Source organism: Zophobas morio, unplaced genomic scaffold (genome assembly GCF_036711695.1).
Source record: "Zophobas morio isolate AGI-343-1 ecotype UQ-CSIRO unplaced genomic scaffold, CSIRO_AGI_Zmor_V1 ptg000040l, whole genome shotgun sequence".
Classification (NCBI taxonomy): Eukaryota; Metazoa; Arthropoda; class Insecta; order Coleoptera; family Tenebrionidae; genus Zophobas; species Zophobas morio.
In genome coordinates this window covers 1,812,240-1,837,207 of record NW_026972145.1, presented here as the reverse complement: position 1 = coordinate 1,837,207, position 24,968 = coordinate 1,812,240, and the positions used below count along the sequence as shown (strand labels likewise).

At 29.3% G+C, this 24,968-nt stretch overlaps 1 protein-coding gene across 1 annotated transcript in view; it reads left to right on the top strand.

Moving 5' to 3' along the window:
- The window catches only part of Vex (vexed), a 235,135-nt gene that overhangs the window by 137,279 nt on the left and 72,888 nt on the right, over positions 1 to 24,968 (top strand). The window contains exon 2 of the mRNA XM_064071361.1: positions 14,101 to 14,292. Within this exon, the coding sequence (XP_063927431.1) occupies positions 14,101 to 14,292 (192 nt within the window). The remainder of the gene's footprint in view (positions 1 to 14,100; positions 14,293 to 24,968) is intronic.

Below are 24,968 nucleotides of genomic sequence, written 5' to 3'. Positions count from 1 at the left end.
AACTCAAAACATCGAAAATCTGAAAAATTGAAAAAGTGAAAAATTTGAACATTAGCAAGTTAAGAAATGGAAAAATAAACAAATTGAGAACTTAAATTTTTAAAATCGAAAAATTGAGCAATATTGAAAGTTGAATCCAAAGAACTGAGAAACTTAAAAATCGAAAAAGTGAAAAACCGAAATATTGGAAAATTAAAGAAATCAGAAAATCGAAGAACTGAAAAAGCATAGAATGAAAATTTAAAGCATTGAATAAATGAAAAACTATGTCATCGAAAGCAAAGAACACTAATTGAAAAGCCGGAGACCTGAAAAATCATAAAAATAAAAAAATTTAAAAACCGGGAACTCAAATTTTAAAATCGAAAAATTGAAAAATTAAACATGAAAATCGAAAAATTTAATTAAAAAATCGAAAAAATGAAGAACTGAAAAATCTAAAAATCTAGAAATCGAAAAATCTAAAATTTAAAAAATTGAAAATCAAAACATCGAAATCGAATTGAAAAATTGAAAAACTGAAAAATCTAAACAAACCGAGAAACGGAAAATTTGAAAATTTAAAAACGTCAAAAATTGAAAAATCGTAAAATTGCAAAATCGTAAAACTAAAAAATCAAAAAATGGAAAAATGTAAAATTTTAAAAATTGAAAACATCGAGAAACTGAAGAAATCAAAAACTAAAAAATCTAAATATTGGCAAGTCGAAAAAAGGAAACATTGAAAATTTAAAAACGCCAAAAATTGAAAAATCGAAAAATTAAAAAACCGGAAAATGTAAAATTTTAAATCGTCAAAATTGAGCAATCGTAAAACTAAAAAAATTGAAAAAACGAAAAATTTTGTAATCGTGAAACTGAAAAATTTTAAAAATTGAAAATCAAAACATCGAAAAACTGAAGAACTAAAAAATTGAAAAACTGAAAAATCTAAACAAACCGCGAAATGGAAAATCTGAAAATTTAAAAACGTCAAAAATTGAAAAATCGTCAAAATAAAAAAATCGCGAAATCAAAAAATGAATACATTGAAAAACGAAAAAGTTGAAAAACCTTAAATTTAAAAATCGAAAAAGTAAAAAATTGAGAACTTAAAATTTTTAAAACCGAAAAATTGAAAAATCGAAAAATATAAAATTTAAAATAGCCAAAATTAAAAAAACTGAAAAATCGAAAAATCTAGAAATCGAGAAATTGACTAATCTAAAATTTTAAAAATTGAAAATGAAAACATCAAAAACTGAAGAATAAAAAAATTGCAAAATCGAAAAACTGAAGAATTGAAAAACTGAAAAAACTAAACATTGGCAGTCGAGACATTTTCATTAAAAAACTGAAAATTTAGAAACGTCAAAAATTGAAAAATTGAGAAATGGTAGAATTAAAAGAACTGAGAAATCGAAAAATGAGGAAACTGAAAAATGGAAAAATTGAAAAATCCAAAAATTAAAAGTGGAAAAATTAAAAAATTGATACCTCAGAATTTTAAAATCGAAAAAGTAAAAATCTAGAAATCGAAAAGTCGAAAAAATTTAAACGTTGAAAAATTAAATTACAGAATCGAAAAAAATGTGAAAAACTGAATATCTAGAAATCGAAGATTTGAAGAACTGAGAAATTGGAAAATCAAAAACTGGAAAATCGAAAATTCTAGAAATCAAAAAATGTAAAATTTTAAACTGAAGAATTGAAAAACTGGAAAATCTAAACACTGATAAGTCGAGAAATGGAAAAATAGAAAATTTAGAAACGTCAAAAATTGAAAAATCGAAAAATTGAAAAATCGTGAAACTGAAAAATCGTAAAACGAAAAAAATGATAAATCGAAAAATGAAGAAATTGAAAAATCTAAAATTTACAAATCGAAAAATTAACAGATTGAGAACTTAAAATTTTAAAATTGAAAAATTGAAAAATTGAAAAATTGCAAAATGCAAAATTGCAAAATTTAAAATTTAAAAATCGAAAAATGTAAAATTTTTGAAGTAAGTAGCCAAAATTGAATAATCGTAAAACTAAAAAAACTGAAAAATCGAAAAGTCTTGAAATCGAGAAATCGAAAAATCTAAAATTTTTAAAATTGAAAATCAAAGCATCGAAAAACTGAATAATCGAAAACCGAAAAATAAACATTTGACAAGTCGAGAAATGGAAAAATTAAAAATTTAAAAACGGCAAAAATTGAAAAATCGTAAAACTAAACAATTTGAGCTTAAATTTTAAAATCGAGAAATGGAAAGGTCGAAAAGTTAAAAAAACTGAAAAATCGGAAAACGATGGAATCGAGAAATCGAGGATTCGAAGAACTAAGAAATTACAAAATTTATACACTGCAATATTGAAAATTGTAAAATTTTACATAGCCAAAATTGAAAAATCAAAAACGGAAAAATCGGAAAATCTAGATATCGAGAAACTGAAAAATGTGAAATTTTAAAAATTGAAAACATCGAAAAACTGAAGAATTGAAAAATATTAACATTGGCAAGCCGAGAAATTGAAAGATTGTAAATTTAGAGACGTCAAAAATTGAAAAATTGAAAAATCGAAAAATCTAAAATTTTAAATATCTAAAACTGAAGAATCGTAAAACTAAAAAAAAAACCTATCAATCGAAAAACCTAGAAATTGAGAAATCGAAAAATCGAAAATTTTTAAAATTGAAAATCAAAACATTTAAAAACTGAAGATTAAAAAAACTGCAAAATCGAAAAACTGAAGAATTGAAAAACTAAACATTTTTCAATGGTAGAATTAAGAGAACCGAGAAATCGAAAAATTAGGAAACTGAAAAATCAAAAAATTGAAAAATCCAAAAATTAAAAATCGAATAATTAAAAAATTGAGACCTTAAAATGTTAAAATCGAAAAAGTAAAAAATCTGGAAGCCGAGAAGTCGAAAAATTTGAAACTTTGCAAAATGAAACATGAAAATCGAAAAATTAAATTAAACAATCGAAAAAAATGAAGAACTGGAACACCTAGAAATCGAAAAACGATGACATCGAAGATTTGAAGAACTGAGAAATTGGAAAATTTCAACACTGAAATTATCGAAAATATCAAATTTTAACTAGCGAAAATTCAAAAATCAAAAACTGAAAAATCGAAAAATTTAGAAATCGAATATTGTAAAATTTTAAACTGAAGAATTGAAAAACTGAAAAATCTAAACACTGACAAGTCGAGAAATGGAAAAATTGAAAATTTAGAAACGTCAAAAATTGAAAAATCGAAAAACTAAATAAATTGAGAAATCGAAAAATTGAAAATCAAAAAAGTAAAAAATCGAGAGATCGAAAAGTTGAAAAAAAATTGAAAAGTTGAAAAATGTAACATGAAAATCGAAAAATTAAATTAAAGAATGAAAAAATGAAGAGCTGAAAGACTGAAAAAAGCGAAAAACGGAAAGTCTTGAAATCGAGAAATCGAAAAATCTAAAATTTTAAAAATTGATAATCAAAATATCGAAAAACTGAATAATCGAAAACTGAAATATAAACATTGGCAAGTCGAGAAATAGAAAAATTAAAAATTTAAAAACGTGAAAAATTGAAAAATCGTAAAACTAAAGAAACTTAGAAATCGAAAAATGAAGAAATTGAAAAATTGCAAAATTGGAAAACTGCAAAAATTTTAAAATCGAAAAATTAAAAAATTGAGAGCTTAAATTTTAAAATCGAAAAAGTACAAAATCGAGAAATCGAAAAATCGAAAAGTTATAAGAACTGAAAAATCGAAAAATGATGAAATCGAGAAATGAGAATTCGAAGAACTAAGAAATTAAAACATTTCAGCACTGAAGTATCGGAAAATGTAAAATTTTACATAGCCAAAATTGAAAAATCAAAAACTGAAAAATCGAAAAATCTAAAATTTTAAAGATTGAAAATCAAAACATCGAAAAACTGAAGAATAAAAAAACTGCAAAATCGAAAAACTGAAGAATAAAAAACTGCAAAATCCAAAAACTGAAGAATTGAAAAACTAAACATTTTCCCATAGAAAAATTGAAAATTTAGAAACGTCAAAAATTGAAAAATTGAAAAATGGTGGAATTAAAAGAACTCAGAAATCGAAAAATAAGGAAACTGAAAAATCCAAAAATTAAACCTGGAAAAATTAAAAAATTGAGACTTTAAAATTTTAAAATCGAAAAAGTAAAAAATCTAGAAATTGAAAAGTCGAAAAAATTGAAACGTTGAAAAATTAAATTAAACAATCGAAACAAATGAAAAACCTAGAAATCGAAAAACGATGAAATCGAAGATTTGAAGAACTGAGAAATTGAAAAATCAAAAACTGGAAAATCGAAAAATCTAGAAATCTAAAAATATAAAATTTTAAACTGAAGGATTGAAAAATTGAAAAATCTAAACATTGAAATGAAAAAATTGAAAATTTAGAAACGTCAAAAAAATTGAAAAATTGTAAAACTGAAAAAAGAGAAATCGCAAAATCTAAAATTTAAAAAATCGAAAATTAAAAATCAAAAAAATAAAAAATCGAAGGATCAAAAGTTGAAAAAAAAAATTGAAAAGTTGAAAAATGTAACATGAAAATCGAAAAATTAAATTAAAGAATGAAAAAATGAAGAGCTGAAAGACTGAAAAAAACGAAAAGTCTCGAAATCGAGAAATCGAAAAATCTAAAATTTTAAAAATTGATAATCAAAATATCGAAAAACTGAATAATCGAAAACTGAAATATAAACATTGGCAAGTCGAGAAATAGAAAAATTAAGAATTTAAAAACGTGAAAAATTGAAAAATCGTAGAACTAAAGAAACTTAGAAATCGAAAAATGAAGAAATTGAAAAATTGCAAAATTGTAAAACTGCAAAAATTTTAAAATCGAAAAATTAAAAAATTGAGAGCTTAAATTTTAAAATCGAAAAAGTACAAAATCGAGAAATCGAAAAATCGAAAAGTTAAAAAAACTGAAAAATCGAAAAATGATGAAATCGAGAAATGAGGATTCGAAGAACTAAGAAATTAATAAAATTTCAGCACTGAAGTATCGGAAAATGTAAAATTTTACATAGCCAAAATTGAAAAATCAAAAACTGAAAAATCGAAAATTCTAAAAATGGAGAAAACGAAAAATCTAAAATTTTGAAGATTGAAAATCAGAACATCGAAAAACTGAAGATTAAAAAAACTGCAAAATCGAAAAACTGAAGAATTTTTAAATTGAAAAATCTAAACATTGGCAGTCGAGACATTTTTCAATTGAAAAACTGAAAATGTAGAAACGTCAAAAATTGAAAAATTGAAAAATGGTAGAATTAAAAGAACTGAAAAATCGAAAAATGGAAAAATTAAAAAATTGAGACTTTAAAATTTTAAAATCGAAAAAATAAAAAAATCTAGAAATTGAAAAGTTGAAAAATTAAATTAAACAATAGAAAAAAATGAAAAATCAGAAAACGATGGAATCGAAGATTTGAAGAACTAAGAAATTGAAAAATCAAAAACTGGAAAATCGAAAAATCTAGAAATCTAAAAATGTAAAATTTTAAAATGGAAGATTGAAAAACTGAAAAATCTAATCACTGACGAGTCGAGAAATGGAAAAATTGAAAATTTAAAAACGTCAAAAATTGAAGAAGTATAAAATCGAAAAAAAGAAACGAAAAATTGAACAATAGAAAGTTTAATCGATAGAACTGAGAAACTTAAAAATCTAAAAAGTGAAAAATCGAAATATTGAAAATTAAAGAAATCAGAAAATCGAAGAATTGAAAAATCAAAGATTGAAAATTTGAAGAATTGAATAAAAAACAACAAGATACAGACGTGACATAGTGAAATCGTACAAATTAGGAAAAAGAAACTGTGAACGTTAAAGTCAAAAACTTAAGCAAAATTTATGACATTGTTCTTAGTTCTTATATATTATGACACTTTTAGCCTTACAAACTTTTAATTAGTAAAAATAAGTTTCATTCCGACACATAACCACAAAATTTCGCCTGGATAAAGGTCAAAGTTGGATCGGTTTCGATTTCCCACTCTCTTCATAATTAGTACGTATTGTTTATTAGTCAGCTTGGAGAAAACGTGCCTCGCCGCCGCCCCCAGGCCGCTGCACAAACAAGCCCCCGCCCCCGCCCCTCGCTCTTTTTTATTAATTTAGAGAACACTGGCATTACCGGCGATAGAGGCGACGTGGCCCGACTAAGCCCCGCAAATTTCCACCTTTTTTGCATTCCGCTCCTCTTTCCGTCTTTACAAGCCTTCAAAATTTAACGAAAGCATCTCTTGTTGACTCGCGAAATTATCGGCCGCCCTCACGCACCCGCTGCCCAGGCTGCGGCTGGAAATTCCGTGTCGGTCCCGAGACGAGGGTTCCGGTTGTCGTTGCCGCCGCCCCCGGGGGCCCATTTCGCCCGAATCCGCATCATCCCGCTTAATTCGTTTAAAATATGTGTTATTCACGACAAAGTTACTCCTAATCCCGGAATTTATTTCTAATCGGGTCGATTTTTTGCGTTTCCGGGACACTTCCGCCCCCACGCGGAGACGGATTCGGTAACCGAGCCGGCGCGACTTCCATAATTTAAATTTTAATTAATTTCGGACAGGAGAAAGACACCCCGGTCCCTTTCAGTCCTTTTCTCATTATGCTTGTTCCGGGGGTGGGAATCGCTGCGTTCATTATTGTTCCTCGGGTGGATTTCGCAAGGAATTCGCGTTGTTTTGACAGGGGAGAGCGAGTCTTTCTAATAATGATTTAATTCGGATTCGCCCCGTCTGCGACTTTGACGGTGCGTTTTTTTCGGATGTTTTTATTAAATTCTTCTGCTTAATTAGAGGTCGCTTTGTGCTAATTGAGACGGCTTTCCACCCCCGTCTCGAGGCAATAAACAAAGGAGCGACAGCGGATCGATGTTTCGAGTTCTCGCTTTCGAAACAGCCCAAGAAAGCCTAATGAGGATTGATGAAAAAATTAAGTTGAGATCATCCGCGGAGGAACCGCTCGGTTTGATTAACGATAACGCAGTTAGGCACTTATAATGGCGATTAGGGGCGTAATGGATTCGATGGCGCTTCGAATACGACCGACTTCGAGAGCTTTTCCTGTTTTATTAACCCGAAGAACAATATTTGGGTTTTGTGTTAGTGGGCTATGAGCACAGTCAGCTCGGGCACCAATTTTTCTCGATGTTACGGACGCTAAGAAAATCAATGCCAGGCGTGTTCCTAGCAAAAAAATTGAAAAATGCAGAAATTTTAAATTCAAAAATCAACAACTGAGAAATCGAATAAGCTGGAAACGGAAAAATTGGAAAATTTTCCCAGGAAATCGAAAACTTGAAAATTTGAGAAAGCTAAAATCGAATAGTCGAAAATTTTTGAAAATCGAATAACCGAGTGGTCAAAATCCAAATTTCAAAACATCGTAGAACTGAAACATCGAAAAATCCGAGCATCAAAAAATCAAGAAACCAAAAAATTTAAAAATCTGAAATTTAAAAATCGAAGTCGAAAAATCGAAAAACCGGCAAATTGAGAAATCGAAATAAACTAAAATAAGTTAAAATTGAAAAATGGAAGATTTAGAATTTTGGAAAAATGAAAAATCGAGCAATCAAAGCATTTGAAAACCGAAAAATCTAAAACCGAATTGTTGAAAAATCTGAAATTTAAAAATCTAAAAGTCAAAAACTCGAAAATCCGAAAAACAGCGAAAACTCAAAAATAAAAAAAACTAAAAAATTCAACAATCGAAAAATTGAAGAATGGGAAAACTAAAAAATCGGGAATTTGGAAAATTCCAAAAGTGAAATGACGAAAAATTGGGATCTCAAAAAATTAAAAAATTCAAAAACTGAAACATCGTGAATCGAAGAAATCGAAAAGTCGAAAAATTGAGAAACCAAAATAAGCCAAAATAAGTTTAAATTGAAAAATTGGAAAATTTAGAATAAAAAAAAAAGTGAAAAATCGAACAATCAAAACATTTAAAAACAAAAAATCGAAAGATTGGGTAATCGGAACATCAAAGAAAAATCAGATTTAGAATTTTAGAAAAATAAAAATCGAACAATCAAAACATTTGAAAACCGAAAAATCTGAAACCGAATTGTTGAAAAATTGTGTAATTGGAAATTTGAAAAATCGAGAAAAATTTGTAAAATTGCTATTTTATATTTTCTATAATTGGGTTATATACCTGTAGAAAATAAATTGTTATTATAATTATTGTGTTATTAAAACAGAAATATTGAAGAACTGAAAAATCGAAAAATCGGAGCATCAAAAAATAAAAAAATTGAAAAATTTGAAATTAAAAAAAAGTCAAAAACTCGAAAATCCGAAAAATAGCGAAAACTCAAAATTTAAAAAACTCTAAAAAATTGAACAATCGGAAAATTGAAGAATCGGAAAACTAGAAAATCGGGAAATTGGAAAATTCCAAAAGTGAAATGGACAAAAAATTGGGATCTCAAAAAACTGAAAAATTCAAAAACTGAAACATCGTGAAATCGAAAGATAAAAAGATCGAGAAATCGAAAAGTCGAAAAATTGAGAAATCGAAATAAGCCAAAATAAGTTAAAATTGAAAAATTGGAAAATTTAGAATTAAAAAAAAGTGAAAAATCGAAAAATCAAAACATTTAAAAACAAAAAATCGAAAGATTGTGTAATCGGAACATCAAAGAAAAATCTAAAATTGAAAACTCAAAAAATCAGAAAATTTTAAAATCCAGCAAGGTCAAAAAATCGAAAAATTAAAATATCCAAAAATTGAAAAATCCAGAAATTGAAAAGTCCCTAAAATTGAAATGTTGAAAAATCGCGTAACTGGAAATTTGAAAATTCGAGAAATCAAATAGTCGAATAACTTTTTAAAAATAATCGAGAGATCAAGAAATCACAACAAAAAAACAAAAAATCAAAAAATCGATAAATGGAAAAATCATAAAATCGAAAAATGGAAGAATTAATAAACTGAAAAAACTGAATTACACACTGAAATATCGACAATGTAAAAAAAATAGTCAAATTTAAAAAATCAAAAAAATCTGAAAACCTAGAAATCGAAGAATGTAAAATTTTGAAAATTGAAAATCAAAATATTGAAAAACTGGAAAATCGGGAAACTAAAGAATTGAAAAACTAAAACATCTAAACTTTGGCAAGTCAAATGGAAAAATTGAAAATTTAGAAACGTCAGAAATTAAAAAATCGAAAAATTGCAAAATCGTGAAGCTAATAAATTGAAAAATCAAAAAATGACGAAATCGAGGAATCGAAAATTTGAGGAAGTGAGAAATTGAATAATCGAAATATTGAAAAATTTAAAATATAAAAATTAAAAATTCAAAAATTAAAAAATTGAGAAACTTAAAATTTCAATATCGAAAATTTGAAAAATCAAAAATCGAGCTATCGAAAAGTCGAAAAACTGAAAAATCAAAAACCTGAAAATCGAAAAACCATGAAATCGAGTAATTGAAGAAAAAAAAACTGAAAAATCCTAAAACTAAAATATCGACAATTTGAGAAATCGAAAAAATGAAAAATAGAAAAATCGAGATTTTAAAGAGAAATTAAAGAATCAAAAAATTTAAACATCTAGACCTCAATAAATCGAGAAATAGAAAAATGGAAAAATGAAAAAGCTAAAATCGTGAAGTCGAAAAATCAAAAGATCGAGAAACAGAAACATCAGTAAACCGAAAAATCTATAATTTGAAAATTTGAAAAATTGAAAAATGGAGAGATCAAGAAATCGAAAAATCTAGAATTTAAAAAAAATAAAAATTATATCAAAAAATTGAAAAATCTAAAATTTAAAAATCCAAAATCTGAAAATTCAAAAGATTTAAAAATTAGAAAAATTACAAAATAGAAATATCGAAGAACTGAAAAATTTAAAATTGAACCATCGAGAAATCTAAACATAAAAAGATCGAGAAGTCTAAAAATCGAAAAATTGAGAAATCGAAATAAGCCAAAATAAGTTAAAATTGAAAAATTGGAAAATTTGGGATGAAAAAATTTGAAAAATCGAGCAATCAAAACATTCGAAAATCGAAAAATCTAAAACCGAGAAAGAAGTCGAAAATCGAAACATCAAAAAAAATCTAAAACAAAAATTGAAAAATTTAGAAATCGAAAAATCAGCAATTTTGATAATCGGAAAACCAAAAAAAATCAGCACTTTTAAAAATCCGAAGATGCATAAAGCGAAAAATCGAAGTTGCAGCATTCGAAAGGTCAAAAAATCGAAAAATTAAAAAATCCAGAAATTAGAAAGTCCCTAAAATTGAAATTTTGAAAAATTGCGTAATTGAAAACTTGAAAAATCGAGAAATCTATTAAACGAATATAACTAAGAGGTCAAATAAAAGTATCAAAAAATCAACTATTTAAAAACTCGAATAATTGGAGCATCAAAAAATCTGAAATTTAAAAATCGAAATCAAAAAATCGAAAAACCGGGAAATTGAGGAATCGAAAATTCGAAATTTAAAAAACTAATAAATTGAACAATCGGAAAGTTGAAGAATCGGAAAACTAAAAAATGGGGAAATTAAAAAATTACTAAAAGTGAAATGACGAAAAATTAGGAAATCGAAAAATTGAAAAATCCAATAGCGAAAAATTCTAAAACATCGAGAAATCGAAACATAAAAAGATCGAGAAATCCAAAAGTCGAAAAATTGAGAAATAGATTTAAGCCAAAATAAGTTAAAACTGAAAAAAAAATTAGAATTAAATAAAAAGTGAAAAATCGAACAATCAAAACATTTAAAAACGGAAATGTCGAAAAATCGAAACATCAAAGAAAAAGTTTAAATTTAAAAATCGAAAAATTTAAAAATCAAAAAATTAGAAATTTTAAAAATGGAAAAATTAAAAAATTAAAAATTAACAAATCAGAAAATTAAAAATTTTAAAAATCGGAAGATTGAAAAACCGAAAAATCCAAGATCCAACAATTCAAAGGTCAAAAAAACGAAAAATTAAAATTTCCAAAAACTGGAAAGTCCCGAAAATCGAAATGTTGAAAAATCTGGAAATCAAATAGTCAAAAATTTTGTAAAAAATAATCGAGAGATCAAGAAATCAAAACATCAAAATATCGAAAAATCTAAAAAATGAAAAATCGAAAATTCTAAAATTTTAAATTGCCAAAATTGAAAAATCAAAAAACTGAAAAGTCGAACATCTAGAAATGTAAAATTTAAAAAAACCGAGAAATTGAAGAATCAAAAAATTGAAAAATATAAAATTTTAACATTGAAAAATTGGAGAATTTCAAAGTTTCTATATTTTACAATTTTTCTATTCTTCAATTTTTCGATCTTCAGGTGTTTCAGTTTTAGGATTTTTCAATTTTTCAAATTTTGACGCTTCTAAAGTTTCAATTTTTTGGTTTTTCAATTTTTCGATTAAGTGATTTTTGGATTTTGTGATTTTCCTATTTTCTCGATTTTTCAGTGTTTCTATTGTTCAGCCTTGCGATTTTCAGGTTTTTGAGTTTTCAATTCGATTTTTCAACTGTTTTCAGTCCCTCTATATTTAGATCTCTCAATTTTTAAATTTTCAATTTTTAAACTTTTAGATTTTTCCAATTCTCGATTTCTTGTTCCCTCGATTTTTCTATTTTTCAACTTTTAAATTTTAAAAATATCAATTTTTTGATGTTCTGATGTTTCGATATTTGGATTTCTCAACTTAAAATTTTTCGATTTTTCAATTTTTCGCTTTCAAATTTTTCGATTTTCCAGTTTTTCGAATTTATAATTTTTCTGTTTCTCGATTTATTGAGCTTCCGATGTTTTGATTTTCTGATTGTTCAATTTCACGGTTTTTCGATTTTCCAAAGTTTCATCTTTTCGTTTTTTAAATTTTTCAATTTTTCGATTTTTCAATTTTTTAAATTTTCGATTATGTCGATTTTCCGATTTTTCGCCTTTTCGATTTGTCTATTTCTCGATCTTTTGATGTTTCAGTTTTTGAATTTTTCTATATTCCGATTTTTCGAGGTCTCGGGCTTTCGATTTTTCGACTTTTCGATTTTTTGATTTCTCAATTTCTCGATTAAACGACTTTTTGATTATTTTCTCGATTTTTAAATTTTTTGATCTTTTAGTTGAAAGTTTTTCTGTTTTCGATTTTTTGATTCGATTTCTCTATTTTTTGACTTCAATTTTCGATTTTGCAATTTTTCCGTTTTTCAATTTTTCCATGTTTCAGTTTTGGGATTTTTCAATGTCTATTCTTCAGTCCCTCGATTTTTAGATCCCTCAAGTTTTCAGTTTTTCGACTTTTATGTTTTAGATTTTTCCGTTTTTAGACTTAGATTTTTTTTAAACTTTAGAAATATCAGATGTCTCGATTTTTGGATTTCTCAACTTTAAATTTTTCGATTTTTCAATTTTTCGAATTTATAATTTTTCTGTTTCTCGATTTATTAAGCTTATGATGTTTTGATTTTTTGATTGTTCACGGTTTTTTGATTTTCAGACTTTTTGATTTTTTCAATTTTTAGGATTTTCGTTTTTAAAATTTTTGAATTTGTAATTTTTCAATTTTTCGGTTTTTTGATATTTCGATTTCTCGATTTTTCAATTTGTTAAATTTTCGATTATATCGATTTTTCGATTTCGTAAGTTTTCGATTTTTAGCCTTTTTGATTTTTTGATGTTTCAGTTTTTGAATTTTTCTATGTTCCGGTTTTTCGATTTCCCGGTGTTTTGATTTTTCGGCTTTTCAGTTTTAAAATTTTAGATTTTTGAATTTTCCAATTTATCCATTGGTCAATTTTTCTTCCATGTTTCAAGTTTTTCGATTTTTCAATATTTCAATTTTTGCGTTTCTAAATTTAAAATTTTTCGATTTGTTAATTTCTCGATTAAATGACTTTTTGATTTTCTCATTTCCCAATTTCTCCACTTTCCAGTGTTTCGATTTTTCAGTTTTTCAATTCAATTTTTCGATTTTCAGATTTTTGAATTTTCAATTTTTCGATTTCGACTTCTCGGTTTTAGATTTTTCAATTTTTCGATTTCTCAATTTTCAGAATTTTAAATTTCCCAAATTTTCAACTTTATATTTCTCCACTTTTCGGTATTTCAGTTTTAGGATTCTTCAGTTTTTTTATTCTTCAATTGCTCGATTTTCAGTTTTTCGATATTTCAGTGTTGATTCCAACATTTTCAGTTTCTCAGTTCTTCAAATCCTCGATTTCTCGATTTCATCGTTTTTTAATTTCTGAGTTTTTTCAATTTATCGATTTTTTAATGTAATTTTTCCATTTTCAGGTTTTTCAATTCTTCAGTTTTTCGATTTTTAAGTTTTTCGATTTTCAATTTTCAAAATTTTGATTTTTCAATTTTGACTATTTAAGATTTTACATTTTTCGACATTTCAGTGTTGGAATTTTTCAGTTTCTCAGTTTTTCAATTCTCACATTTTTCGATTCTCCGATTTTTGATTTCTCAATTTTTTACTTAAACTGTCGAGAAATCGAGAAATGAAAAAAGCAAAGAAATCATTTAATCGAGAAATTGAAAAATCGAAGAATTGAACATTTAGGAACATCAAAAATTGGAAAATTGAAAAATCTTAAAACTGAAAGATCGGTAAATTGAAGAATCGAGAAATTGGAGAATTGAAAAATTGAAAAATCCCAACACTGAGATATCGAAAAATTGAAAATCAAATAAAAAAACTGAAAAACCCCAAAACTAAAATGTCGAAAAATTGTAATTTGTAATATTTACCATTTTGATTTTTTTCAAAAAATCTCGATGTCTAGGACAAAAATTCAAACGGATTCATAACTCACAAGTTGGGAACTATTTTGCTTTTCAACATTTTAATACGTTTAGTTTAGTTTTAGTTTAAAATTATATATTTTAGAATTTTTATATATATTCCAATTCTATTCCAATACCAATTCAGTTGTATTTTGCGGCTTAAACAAGTACTCCAAGACTCGTTTAATTGCACTTCCGTGTCCACAACCCTCCCCTACCATAAAAAAAATGAAACCCGAACTTTCTAATCCCCCAACTGCGCCTCAGGGGCCTACACCCCACCGCCTTCCGCATGACGTAACAAATCACCTCCGTTCCAGTGGTGGACTGCCAAGTGACTTCCTGGGGCCCGTGGTCCCCGTGCGACGCCGACTGCGGTCCCGGCTCGATGTCCCGCACCCGATCGATCAAAACCCAGCCCCAGAACGGGGGCCGCCACTGCCCCAGCCTCGAGCAGCGAAGGGGTTGCCAAGTATCGACGTGTCACCACCATCCCGATCCCGCCATCAAAGGTAAGTGGCGGTTTTTCCCTTTCGCCGCCGACGCCGCCTTATGCAAATACCGGCGTCGTAAACCCCCGCGGCCAGATTGTGTATAAGTCGTGAGTTAATGCAGTCGGCGGTTTTATTATTGGCCGTAAAACGGCCGGATCGAATGACGTAATGAGGCGGTAAATCACGCGGTTGCCGCTTTTTCCACGACAATTTGTTAGGACGTAACCGTAAACACTACACATAAGCGCGGGATAAATCAGGGGCGACCGGTTTCGAGTGAAAATGACAGGGATGCGGATGATAATAAATTCGGGAATGCGCGGCGTGGGGGAAAATTATTCATGGGGGGAGGGGGGTTGCGATTGTTTCGGAAGCGGCGTTCTTTCGTTGGATTAACGTGTGTGGGATAAGGGGGCGTTGACGGGTTTAGTGGGCGCAAATTCGGACTTCGCGGATCGTTGTGGAGGGTTTTCGGGTTGGCTTTTTGACGGATATTGAAGCTCGATATCCATGGCACGTCAGCGGGTTTAGTTAACTTGCTGGAGTGGGTGTTTTATGGCCTTTTGATGGGAATTCCTAAACGTATCATTGACTCTTGATGCCGTTATCGGCTAGATTAAGACAAATTCCTAATATGAATTCTTCGCGTGCTCTGTATTGCTGTATCGTGAATTGGTTTTACATGCTTTAAACAAATTTTTCAAACAAGTTGGTGACAAAAGTACTTCCTTTTTACACAAGGCTAATAAAATTATAAAATTATTTAGTGCTATCTCTTTGAATATTAAAATTTTCACCTTCGAAAATTACCCGAAGATATTCCAAATATCTAGAAATTCCTGAGGTTTTGAAAATTTCGAAGGCTTGAGATTCAAATATTCCAAAGACTTTGAAGAGTCCAAAGGTTTCAGAAATTTCAACAACTCTAGAGATTACACAGTTCTAATTTTGAATATTTCGAAGACTGAAGATCGCAAAAATTTTGATTTCGAAGATTCTGAAGATTATAGAGATTCCAACGAGTTCAAACATTATAAAGTTTCCAGAAACCCTGTAAATTTCAAAGGTTTGGGATATTCCGAGATTTCAGAAATCCTTAACACTTTGAAGATTTCGAAGATTTTGGAAATTATAAACATTTCAAAGATTTCACAAGATTCCAAGGAATATGAAGATTCTGAATATTTCCGAAGTTGAAGACCTCAAAAACTTTGAAGATTCCCAAAATTCTGAAGATTATTCTAAATATTTCAAAAATTTCGAGGATTCCAAAAGGTCCAGAGGCTCGGAAAATTTCAGAGATCCTGAAAATTCTGAAGATTCTGAAAATTATAAAGATTGCAAACATTCCAAAGATCCAACGTTATAAAAACTGAAGATTACAAAGATTTTGAATAATATAAAGATTCTGGATATTCCGAGATTAAAGATTCCAGAAATTCTAAAGAATATGAAGATTCTAAATATTTCAAAAACTCTCAAAAATCTATAGAATTTTTAGAATTCCTAGAATCTCTAAAATTCTAGAACGTTTAGCATATCTAGAATGGCTTGAATCTCAAGAATCTCTAGAACCTCTAGAAACTATAGAATTTTCAAAATCTTTAGAATCTTTGGAATGTCTACAGTCTCCAATTATCCGAGAATTATGAAAATTGAAGATTTCAAGGTTTCTGAATATTCTAAAGATTCCAAACATTCTGTATATTCCAAGACTAAAGATTCCAGAGATTTTAAAGAATATAAATACTCTAAACATTTCGAAGGCTGAAGATCCCAAAAATTCTTAAGTCTTTAAAGAATCCCAAGATAATAAATGTTCCAAAGATTTCAAAGATACCAAGATTTCCAGAGATTCCATAAATCCCAAAAATATCCCGGATATTCCGTGTCTCTAGAGATTCCAGAGATCCGGAAAGTTCTGAGGATTGTGAAAATTATAAAGATTAAGAAAATTTCAATTGGAGATTCTAAAAATTATGAAAACTGAAGATTTCAAAAATTCTGAATATTATTTAAATTCCAAAGGTTTCAAAACTGCAAAAATTCTGGGTACTCCGAGACTAGAGATTCTAAGGATTTTAAAGTATATGAAGATTCTAATATTTCGGACAATAAAGATCTCAAAAATTCTGAAGACTTTAAAATTCCCATGATAATAAATATTCCAAAGATTTCAAAGATAACAAGATTTCTAGAAGTTCCACGAATTCCAAATATCCGGATATTCCGAGACTATAGAGATTCCAGAGATCCTGAAGGTTCCAAAAATTCCAGATTTTCTGAGACTCTAAAGATTATAAAGATTCTAAAGATTGCGAAGACTAAAAATTACAAATATAAAAACTGAAAATTACAATGATTTTGAATATTCTAAAGATTCCAAAGATTCCAGAAATTCCAAAGATTCTGGATATTCCATGTCTAAAGATTCCAGAAATTCTAAAGAATATGAAGATTGTAAACATTTCGAAGACTAAAGATCCCAAAAATTTTTAGAACTTTTAGAATTTCTAGAATCTCTAAAATGTCTAATCTGTAGATGATTTAGAATCTTTAGAATCTCTAGAACATCTAGAAACTATAGAATTTTCAGAATCTTTAGGATCTCTGGAATTTCTACAGTCTCAAACTATTCAGAAATTATAAAAAGTGAAAATTTCAAAGATTCTGAATATTCTAAAGATTCCAAAGATTCCAAAGATTCCAGAAATTCCAAAGATTCTGGATATTCCGAGACTAACGATTTCAAAAATTCTAAAGAATAAGAAGATTGTAAATATTTCGAAGGCTAAACATTCCAAAAATCTTTAGAACTTTTAAGATCCCTAGAATCGCTTGAATCTTAAGAATCTCTAGAGTCCGTAGAACCTGTAGATGATTTAGAATCTTTAGAATCTCCAGAACCTTTAGAAACTAAAGAATTTTCAGAATCTTCAGAATGTCTGGAATTTCTACAGTCTCAAATTATTCGGAAATTATGAAAACTGAAAATTTCAAGATTCTGAATATTCTAAAGATTTCAAAAATTCCAAAGATTCCAGAAATTCCAAAGATTCTGGATATTCCGAGTCTAAAGATTCCAGAAATTCTAAAGAATATGAAGATTGTAAATATTTCGAAGGCTAAAGATACCAAAAATCTTTAGAACTTTTAGAATCTCTAAAATGTCTACGTTTAACATCTCTAGAATCGCTTGAATCTCAAGAATCTCTAGAGTCTGTAGAATCTGTAGATGACTTAGAATTTTTAGAATCTCTAGAACCTCTAGACACTATAGAATTTTCAGAATCTTCGGAATCTTTAGGATCTCTGGAATGTCTACAGTCTTGAATTATGTAGAAATTGTGAAAACTGAAAATTTTAAAGAATCTGAATAATCTAAAGATCCCAAATATTCCAGAAATTTCAAAAATTCTGGATATGTCGAGACTAAAGAGTCCAGAGATTCTAAAGGATATGTACATTGTAAATATTTCGAAGACTAAGGATCCCAAAAACCTTTAGAACTTTAGAAACTCTAGAATTTCTAAAATGTCTAGAACGTTTAACATTTCTAGAATCGCTTGAATCTCAAGAATCTCTAGAGTCCGTAGAATCTGTAGATGATTTAGAATCTTTAGAATCTTTAGAACCTCTAGAAACTATAGAATTTTCAGAATCTTTAGGATCTCTTAAATATCTACAGTCTCGAATTATCCGGAAATTGTGAAAACTGAAAATCTCAAAGATTCTGAATATTCTAAAGAGTCCAAAGATTCCAGACATTCCAAAGATTCTGGATATTCGATGTCTAAAGATTCCAGAAATTCTAAAGAATATGAAGATTGTAAATATTTTGAAGATTAAAGATTCCAAAAATCTTTAGAACTTTTAAAATTTGTAGAATCTCTACAATGTCTAGAACATTTAACATCTTTAGAATCGCTTGAATCTCAATAATTTCTAGAGTCCGTAGAATCTGTAGATGATTTAGAATCTTTAGAATCTCTAGAACCTCTAGAAACTATAGAATTTTCAGAATCTTTAGGATCTCTGGAATTTCCAGTCTCAAATTATTCGGGAATTATGAAAACTGAAAATTTCAAATATTCTGAATATTCTAAAGATTTCAAAGATTCCAGAAATTCCAAAGATTCTAGATATTCCGAGTCTAAAGATTCCAGACATTCTAAAGAATATGAAGATTGTAAATATTTCGAAGGCTAAAGACCAAAAATTTTTATAACTTTTAGAATCTCTAAAATGTCTAGAACATTTAATATCTCTAGAATCGCTTGATTCTCAAGAATCTCTAGAATCTCTAGAACCTCTACACAATATAGAATTTTCAGAATCTTTAGGATCTCAGGAATGTCTACAGTCTCGAATTATCCAGAAATTATGGAAACTTAAGATTTCAAAGAATCTGAATATTCTAAAGATTCCAAAGATTCTGGATATACTGAGACTAAAGAGTCCAGATATTCTAAAGAATATGAAGATTGTAAATATTTCGAAGACTAAAATCCCAAAAATTCTAAAGTCTTTAAAGATTCCCAAGATAAAATTATGTTCCAAAAATTTCAAATATACCAAGATTTCCAGAGGTTCCACAAATTCAAAAGGTCCCGGATATTCCGAGATTCCAGAGATCCTGAAGGTTCTGAAGATTGTGAAAATCATAAAGATTAAAAAGATTTCAAAGATTCCAAACATTCCAGATATTCTGAGATTCTAAACATTCCAACGATTCTAAAGATTTGGAAGTTTGAAAATTCCAAATATTATAAAAACCGATGATTATAAAGATTTTGAATTTTATAAAGACTCCATAGATTCAAGAAATTCCAAAGATTCTGGATATTCCGAGACTAATGATTCCAGAGATTTTAAAGTATATGAAGATTCTAAATATTTCGGAGACTAAAGATCCCAAACATCTCTATAATTTTTAGAATCACTAGAATCTCTAAAATGTCTAGAATTTTTAACATTTCTAGAATCGCTTGAATCTCAAGAATCTCTAGAGTCCGTAGATCTGAAGATTTTGTAGATGATTTAGAATCTTTAGAATCTCTAGAACCTCTAGGAACTATAGAATTTTCAGAATCTGTAAGATCTCTGAAATTTCTACAGTCTCAAATTATTCGGAAATTATGAAAACTGAAAATTTCAAAGATTCTGAGTGTTCTAAAGATTCCAAATATTCCAGAAATTCCAAAGATTCTGGATATGTCGAGACTAAAGAGTCCAGATATTCTAAAAAATATGCAGATTGTAAATATTTCGAACACTTAAGATCCCAAAAATTTTTTGAACTTTTAGAATTTCTAGATTCTCTAAAATGTCTAGAACATTTAACATCTCTATAATCGCTTGAATCTCAAGAATCTTTAGAGTCCGTAGAATCTGTAGATGATTTAGAATCTTTAGAATCTCTAGAACCTCTAGACACTATAGAATTTTCAGAATCTTCCGAATCTTTAGGATCTCTGGAATGTCTACATTCTCGAATTATCCAGAAATTGTGAAAACTGAAGATTTCAAAAAATTTGCATATTCTAAAGATTCCAAATATTCCAGAAATTCCCATGATTCTGGATATTCCATGTCTAAAGATTCCAGAAATTCTAAAGAATATGAAGATTGTAAATATTTCGAAGACTAAAGATCCCAAAAATCTTTAGAACTTTAGAGTCTCTAGAACCTCTACAATGTCTAGAACGTTTAACATCTCTAGAATCGCTTGAATCTCAAGAATCTCTCGAGTCAGTAGAATCTGCAGATGATTAAAATCTTTAGAATCTCTAGAACCTCTAGACACTATAGAATTTTCAGAATCTTCCGAATCTTTAGGATCTCTGGAATGTCTACAGTCTCAAATTATTCGGAAATTATGAAAATTGAAAATTTCAAAGATTCTGAATATTCTAAAGATTCCAAATGTTCCAGAAATTCTAAAGAGTCCAGATATTCTAAAGAATATAAAGATTCTAAATATTTCGAAGACTAAAGATCCCAAAAATTCTGAAGACTTTAAAGATTTCCAAGATAATAAATATTCCAAAGATTTCAAAGATACCAAGATATCCAGAGGTTCCACAAATTACAAATATCCCGGATATTCCGAGACTATATAAGATTCCAGAGTTCCTGACTGTTCTGAATTTTGTGAAAGTTATAAAGATTAAAAAGATTTCAAAGATTCCAACAACTCCAAATATTTTGAGACTCTAAAGCTTCCAGAGATTCTAAAGATTTCGAAGACTGAAAATTCCAAATATTATAAAAATCGAAGATTACAAAGATTTTGAATATTACAAAATTCTGGATACTCCAAGACTAAATATTCCAGAAGTTTTAAAGAATACAAAGATTCTAAACATTTCGAAGACTAAAGATCTTAAAAATATTTAGAATTTTTAGTATCTCTAGAATCTCTAAAATGTCTAGATCCTTTAACATCTCTAGAATCGCTTGAATCCCTAGAACTTCTAGAAGCTTATAAAATTTTCAGAATCTTTAGAATCTTTAGGATCTCTGGAACATCTACAGTCTCGAATTATCCGGAAATTGTGAAAACTTAAAATCTCAAAGATTCTGAATATTGTAAAGATTCCAGAGATTCCAGAAATTCCAAAGATTCTGCATATTCCGAGACTAAACAGTGCAGATATTCTAAAGAATATGAAGATTCTAAATATTTTGAAGACTAAAATCTCAAAAATTCTGAAGGCTTTAAAGATTCCCAAGATAATAAATGTTCCAAAGATTTCAAAGGTACCAAAATTTCCAGAGATTCCACAAATTCCAAATATTCCGGATATTCCGAGACTAGAGATACCAGAGATTCTAAAGTATTCGAAAACTGAAGATTTCGAAGATTCTGAATATTATAAAGATTCCTAAGACTTCAAACATTCCAAAAGTTCCAGAAATTCTCAGATTCTGGATATTCCGAGACTAGTGATTCCAGGGATCCTGAACATTCGGAAGATTTGACCAAGCTGAAAATTCTGAGGAATCGGAATATTTCGAAAACTGAAGATTCCAACGGTTCGGAAAATTATAAAGATTTCAAAGAGTTCAAAGATTCCAAAAATTCCAAAAATTTCCGACAATATGAGGCTCTACGGATTCCAGAAATACTGAAGATTTCGAAGACCGAAGTTTCCAAAAATTGTAAAAACTGAAGATTTCAAAGATTCTGAATACTATGAAGATTCGAAAGACTTTTCTATATTTTGTAGTGATTTTACAAAAATGCTGAAGATTTTAATGATTCCAAAGATTTCAGAAATTCCAGAAATCCCAAAACTTCTAGGTATTCAAAGAAATCAGAAATTCTAAAGATTCTGAAGACTTCGAAAACTAAATATTCCAAAAATGGTGAAGACTTTGAAGATTTCAAAGACTCTGAAGATTATCAAGATTCCAAGGATTTCAAAAGATACCCAAGGTTTCAGAAATTCCACTAATCCCAAGGATTCTGGAAATTCCAGGGATTCTAAGATTTTGATGATCCTAAATTTTCCAAAGATTTCAATGATTCCAAAGAGTCCAGAAATTCCACAAATTCCAAGAATTCCGGACATTCCGAGACCCTAGGGATTCCAGGGATCCTGAATATTTCGAAGACTAAAGATTCTAAAAATTGTGAAGATTATGAAGATTCCGAAAATTTTAAATATTCCAAAGGTTTCAAATTTCGAAGATTGAAGATTCCAAAACTTATGAAAACTGAAGATTCATAAGGTTCCAGAAATTCCAATGATTCCGGATGTTCCGAGACTAGAGATTCCAGAGATTCTTAACATTTCGAAGACTGAAATATTCGGAAATTCCAGAAACCTTAAATAATCTGAAAATTCTGTATATTCTATAGATTCCGGAGATTCTATAAAAATTCTAAAGATTATAAAGATTTTAAAGATTCCAAAGGTTCCATAGGTCCTGAAGTTTCTGAATATTTCGTAACTGAAGATTCCAAAAATTCTGAAAATTCCGGATATTGTGAGACTAGAGATTCCAGAGCCTCTAAAGATATCGAAGACTGAGGTCTCCAAAAATCTTGAAAACTGAAGATTCTAAAGATTATGAAGATTATAATAATTTGGAAGGTTAAAAGATTCCAAATATTCCAGATATTTTGGATATTCTAAAACTCTAGATTCAGAAGATTATCAATTACAGATTTTAGAGATTCTAGAGATTCTACAGGTTTTGAAGTTCCTAAATAATTTAAAAAATGAAGATCCCAAAAATTTTGAAGATTATTAGGATTTCGCAGGTTTCAAAGATTCCAAAGATTCTAGAAATTTCAAAGATTTCAGATATTCGGCGACTCTAGAGAATCCAAAGATTCTCCTTAGAATGCCAAGAATATAAAAATTATAAATATTTTAAGTAACTTAAAGATTAAAAAGGTTCCAAAGATTCCACAAATTTAAAAAAATCCGGAAATTCCAAGACTAGAGACTCTAGATTTTCAATTCAATAAAACAAAAATTTAGAGATTTTAGAGATTTTAGAGAATCTAGATTTTAAAAATCCACAAAATCTAGAGCATCTTGAAATTTTAGCGGTTCTAGAGGTTTTTGGAGTTTCAAGAGATTGAACAGAATTTGAAGTTTCTGAATATTCCAGAAACTGAAGATTCCAAAAATTCGGAACAATGTAAAGATTTAGATGGTTTAAAAAATTTCAAAGATTCTGAAGATTATTAAGATTTCACAGGTCAAAAAGAGATTATATCTAGACGCTCTAGATTCTATCTTTATTCTGAAAATTTCGAAGACTGAAATTCTTCGTAGGTGTCCAGTTCCCCCAGGGAACATTTTTACACCCGTGGAAACACAAAGTGTTAATATTTGAAAAGCGAGCTGTCAGTGGTTTCCATGTGAACAATACATCTGTTTAACTAAAATCAAATTTGTGGCGATATTTGTCACGAGTGCATAATTTTATTTATGATTTTACCACTAACAATGTCGACAACCGCATTATTTATGCATATCACGGCCTCACAGCACACTATCGATTAAGCGCGATCCGGGACAAATTAATTTTTCCGTTTTTTCATAAATGTCAATTTTTCACCCACTTTAACCCCGCCGATGCGGTAAGCGCCGCAATTCCGGCCAATTTTATTACACTAATTAGCCCATGACGCACCTCTAAAAATAAACAAATACGCTTTGTAATGACGGCGAGGCCGTTGCGTTGCACTGAATCAAATTTACATTTCGGATAAGCCGTTTTTCTCGACCTGGAGCAAGCGAGAATCCGGGATAATCGTCCTTGTGCGGGCCGGCTTTTCGTCCGCTTTTCCTCCGATACCTGCGAGTTTTTCGGAGGCATTATGATAACGCGCCCCCGGCTAAAATAATGTCGGCATAAATTTGTCGTGCGTAATAGGGTTGGTCGGGGCGGCAGCGAGAACGCACGCCGAGTGTATTGTTTTAGTGTCTTCGGAGCTACTAAGTTTGAGGTGGTTATGGGCTTGTTGGAGATGTAATAAGAAAGTAATGGGGCGAGAATTATAATGACAATTTTGGGAGAGGATGCGGCGCCCGGGAGGGGGCGGTTCGGGTATCGATTTTATGTATTCTAATACTTTCATAAGCGCCTAATCTCAGGATTGCCAACTAACTGAAACTAAATTTAAGTTGGGGGTGTGTGGAGCGGGCCGGGGGTGGGGAATTCGGAAGTTTTGCTGACTTGTCGAAATTGTGTTAGCATTGTTGGGAGGCGGTGGAGTGGAGTTGAGGGTGAAAGTGGATGGGGTTATTACAATAACGATGTTTTCTTTCTTGGGGGTTGGAGACAAGTAAAGGTTAAGCAATTTTGCAGTTTTTTTAGCTTGACGGAATGGAATTTTACAACGCGAGGATTTTTTTGATGAGCTGGAAATTCGCGAACTATTCGAAACTCGGTTTCAAGACTTACAAGTAAGTAATCGATTCTGTAGTTCAAACTAATTGAACTTCCGACCTCTCGGAGGTAATAATTGTTTCTGACTGCACTTGCACTACTTTTGTACCTGTCGATACTACTCAAAGTCCCGGATTCTCCAGACGGCTATATAACGACGATAAATCTCCGGAAGCCGAAACTCTCTTGAGTTGATTGTCGACGTTCTAAATAATTTATTAAAACGGTTACGATGAAGTGAACAATGCGCTAGAAATTAGAAATACGAACACAAGGGTGCAGTTTTGCATTCGACGTGAAAATAGAGAAGAACAGGACGATTTTAACAAGGGAACTTTCAGATTCGTTGTAGCAAAGAGAAACAATGGTGTAAGATGGTGGAAACTTGTTTGCTCAGGAATGATGCGTCTACAAGAAAAATAATGATGGGTTGATACGACTGGTTTTCGGAATATCCGAGTTCAATTTTTTTTAACAAAAAAAATTATTGGTACACAGTTTTGAACGAAAAGGTCAAACATTTCACAGCCAATGGAAAAATGAAGTTTTTGAAACAATTGCCTAAAAAAAGAAAAAATTCGGGAATATAGAATTTTCAGAATCTTCAGAATATTTAGAATCTCTGGAGTAGTTACAGACTCGGAATTTGTAAAATTTTCAGAATATTTAGAATATTAAGGGTTTCTGGAATTAATAGTCTCCAAAATCAGGACTTTTTAGAATTTGTAGAATCTTTGGAACTTTTAGAATCTTCGCATATTTATGATCTTTAGAATCTT